Genomic DNA, 1,847 nt, shown 5'->3' with positions numbered 1-1,847 from the left:
AGCTTCCGTTCCGGGAAAGGAGAATGCCGATTGGTCGCCACCTTTCCCCCTCTCCTCGGCGTCTCGCTCTCGCGCTCTCTCTCCCGCCTTCTGCTCCCGGCTGCTTGGAGTGGAAGCTCTGAGGCTGACACATCCTCCCGCCCCGTGCGCAGCTGCTCAGCTCCCGCGCGATGGCTCCGCAGCGGCGAGCGGGTTCCCGCACTCCGGAGAGCGGCGGGGCTGGCGCAGGGGCTCGGGCGGAGGAGCGCCGTCATCTCAGCAGGTACCTCCTTTTGTCCGGCGAGCGCCGCGTGGCCACAGCCGGAGGGGACCAGGGGTTGCGAGTTGCAAGCGGAGTCAGGAGGGTGCGCGCGTCTTTTGTCCTCTTCTCCCTCCAGGGGCTGCATTCCCGGGAGAGCGCCCTCAAAACCTTGCCCCGCCCCTCTAATACTAAACGCTTGGTCCTCATCAATGCCAGCATTCTGCCCGTATATCAATAATCTGATGAGATGGTAGGGAGACACTTTTTCCAGTTGGTTTGGCTTCGGAGTGTCTGACTGCGATCCTAGCGTGCTAATCTAGGAGCAATCTTCAGATGAATTCAATGGGGCCGCTTTTCAAGTAACCCTGTGTGCATGGGGTTGGGGGATGTTGCGTGTAGGCGCAGGGAAATCCATCCTAAGTGTGGTCCCAGGCCCAGGCTGGGGACAGTAAGCAGGAAATACGGCTTCTACTACTCCGTTGTAATCCTGTATGAGCGCCGCAACCCCATAGTCGCCTTTGACTGGACTTAACTGTCCAGGGGTCCTTTACCCTTTTTTTACCTATGAAACTCGCTGGAGGAAGATCCGTTGAGTTCGGTGGAGCTTGCTTATTCCTTGCTGCGTGGGGTCAGGAATGTTGGCTTCCCCCCCAGTTGATGCCTGAATCTTAGAAGGCGTGGTCTTCAGTTGCCTGCCACATGTGGAAAACACTACAGGGCCATACATATGTTCATATGTAAAGTTCAATGAGTGTAGGGTCTGTGTATAATAATAGAGCAGGAAAAACCAACAAATGTACACACTCACACAAGCACTTGTAGTGAAATGATACCTTGTACTTCTGTTCAGTGTGATGGGTGAAGATTACAGATGGATACATTGGGGGAAAGTGTGTAACTAGTAGTACACTGAATGTGAATTTTCTATAGAACTAACCCCCCCCCCTTTTGCTGAGTCTTAATTATTTTCTTGAGTATTCTTCACATAGTACTTTCCTGGGCTTGACACCCCTGTAGCAAGCTTGCTAGCATTGACTCATGCATTACTTTAGGGTCATTATGTTCCTTTTCTTTAACACACTCTCAATTATTGCCTAGTAGCAGCAGTTGCAGTGTTGGCTTTAGACCAAGGGAGAAGCCTGAAGCTCACTGGGTAATTGTGGACCAGTCACAGATGCTCATCCTAATCTGTCTTGCAAGTTGTTGTGAGGAAAGAAGAGAAGACCATGGGTTGCATCCAACATAGGCATGTCCATCTATTTCAGTGGATCGGCTTTGAGTATAACTAACATTGGATTCAACCCCATATTCAAGGGGAAGGATGGCACAATAAAGCATTGAGGGTATGCAGCATTTCTTATAAAAACACCCTTTCCGTCTCCACTACTGATTATGTTGATTCAGAGAGAACAGTTGGAGCACAGGTGTTCAGAGTCTCTATGGAATTCAGAGGAGCAGATATTTATAGTAAAGCATGTCTTATTAATGAAGAGTGAATTGTTCGGGATGAATTTTTCAGCAGCTTCAGGCTGTTTTTCTCACAGCTGAGATTGGATGATGGATTTGGAGCTCCATCTGAACCAGGCTTTTGAGTCAAAGGTATACA

At 50.0% G+C, this 1,847-nt stretch overlaps 1 protein-coding gene across 2 annotated transcripts in view; it reads left to right on the top strand.

Moving 5' to 3' along the window:
• OGFOD3 (2-oxoglutarate and iron dependent oxygenase domain containing 3) overlaps positions 1-1,847 on the top strand; it is a 39,818-nt gene that overhangs the window by 737 nt on the left and 37,234 nt on the right. Inside the window, exon 1 of one of the 2 annotated variants that reach the window (XM_080994014.1) lies at positions 82-262. The exons of the other annotated variant lie outside the window; for it this stretch is intronic. Within the exon in view, the coding sequence (XP_080850140.1) occupies positions 171-262 (92 nt within the window). The 5' untranslated portion in view covers positions 82-170. Of the gene's footprint in view, positions 1-81; positions 263-1,847 lie in introns of those variants that run through there. 2 annotated transcript variants of the gene reach the window in all.

Source organism: Podarcis pityusensis (assembly GCF_964106645.2).
Source record: "Podarcis pityusensis genome assembly, chromosome: 2".
In the NCBI taxonomy this organism is placed as follows: Eukaryota; Metazoa; Chordata; class Lepidosauria; order Squamata; family Lacertidae; genus Podarcis; species Podarcis pityusensis.
Note: the sequence above shows the minus strand (reverse complement) of the source record. Positions and strands in the feature narration are given on the sequence as shown.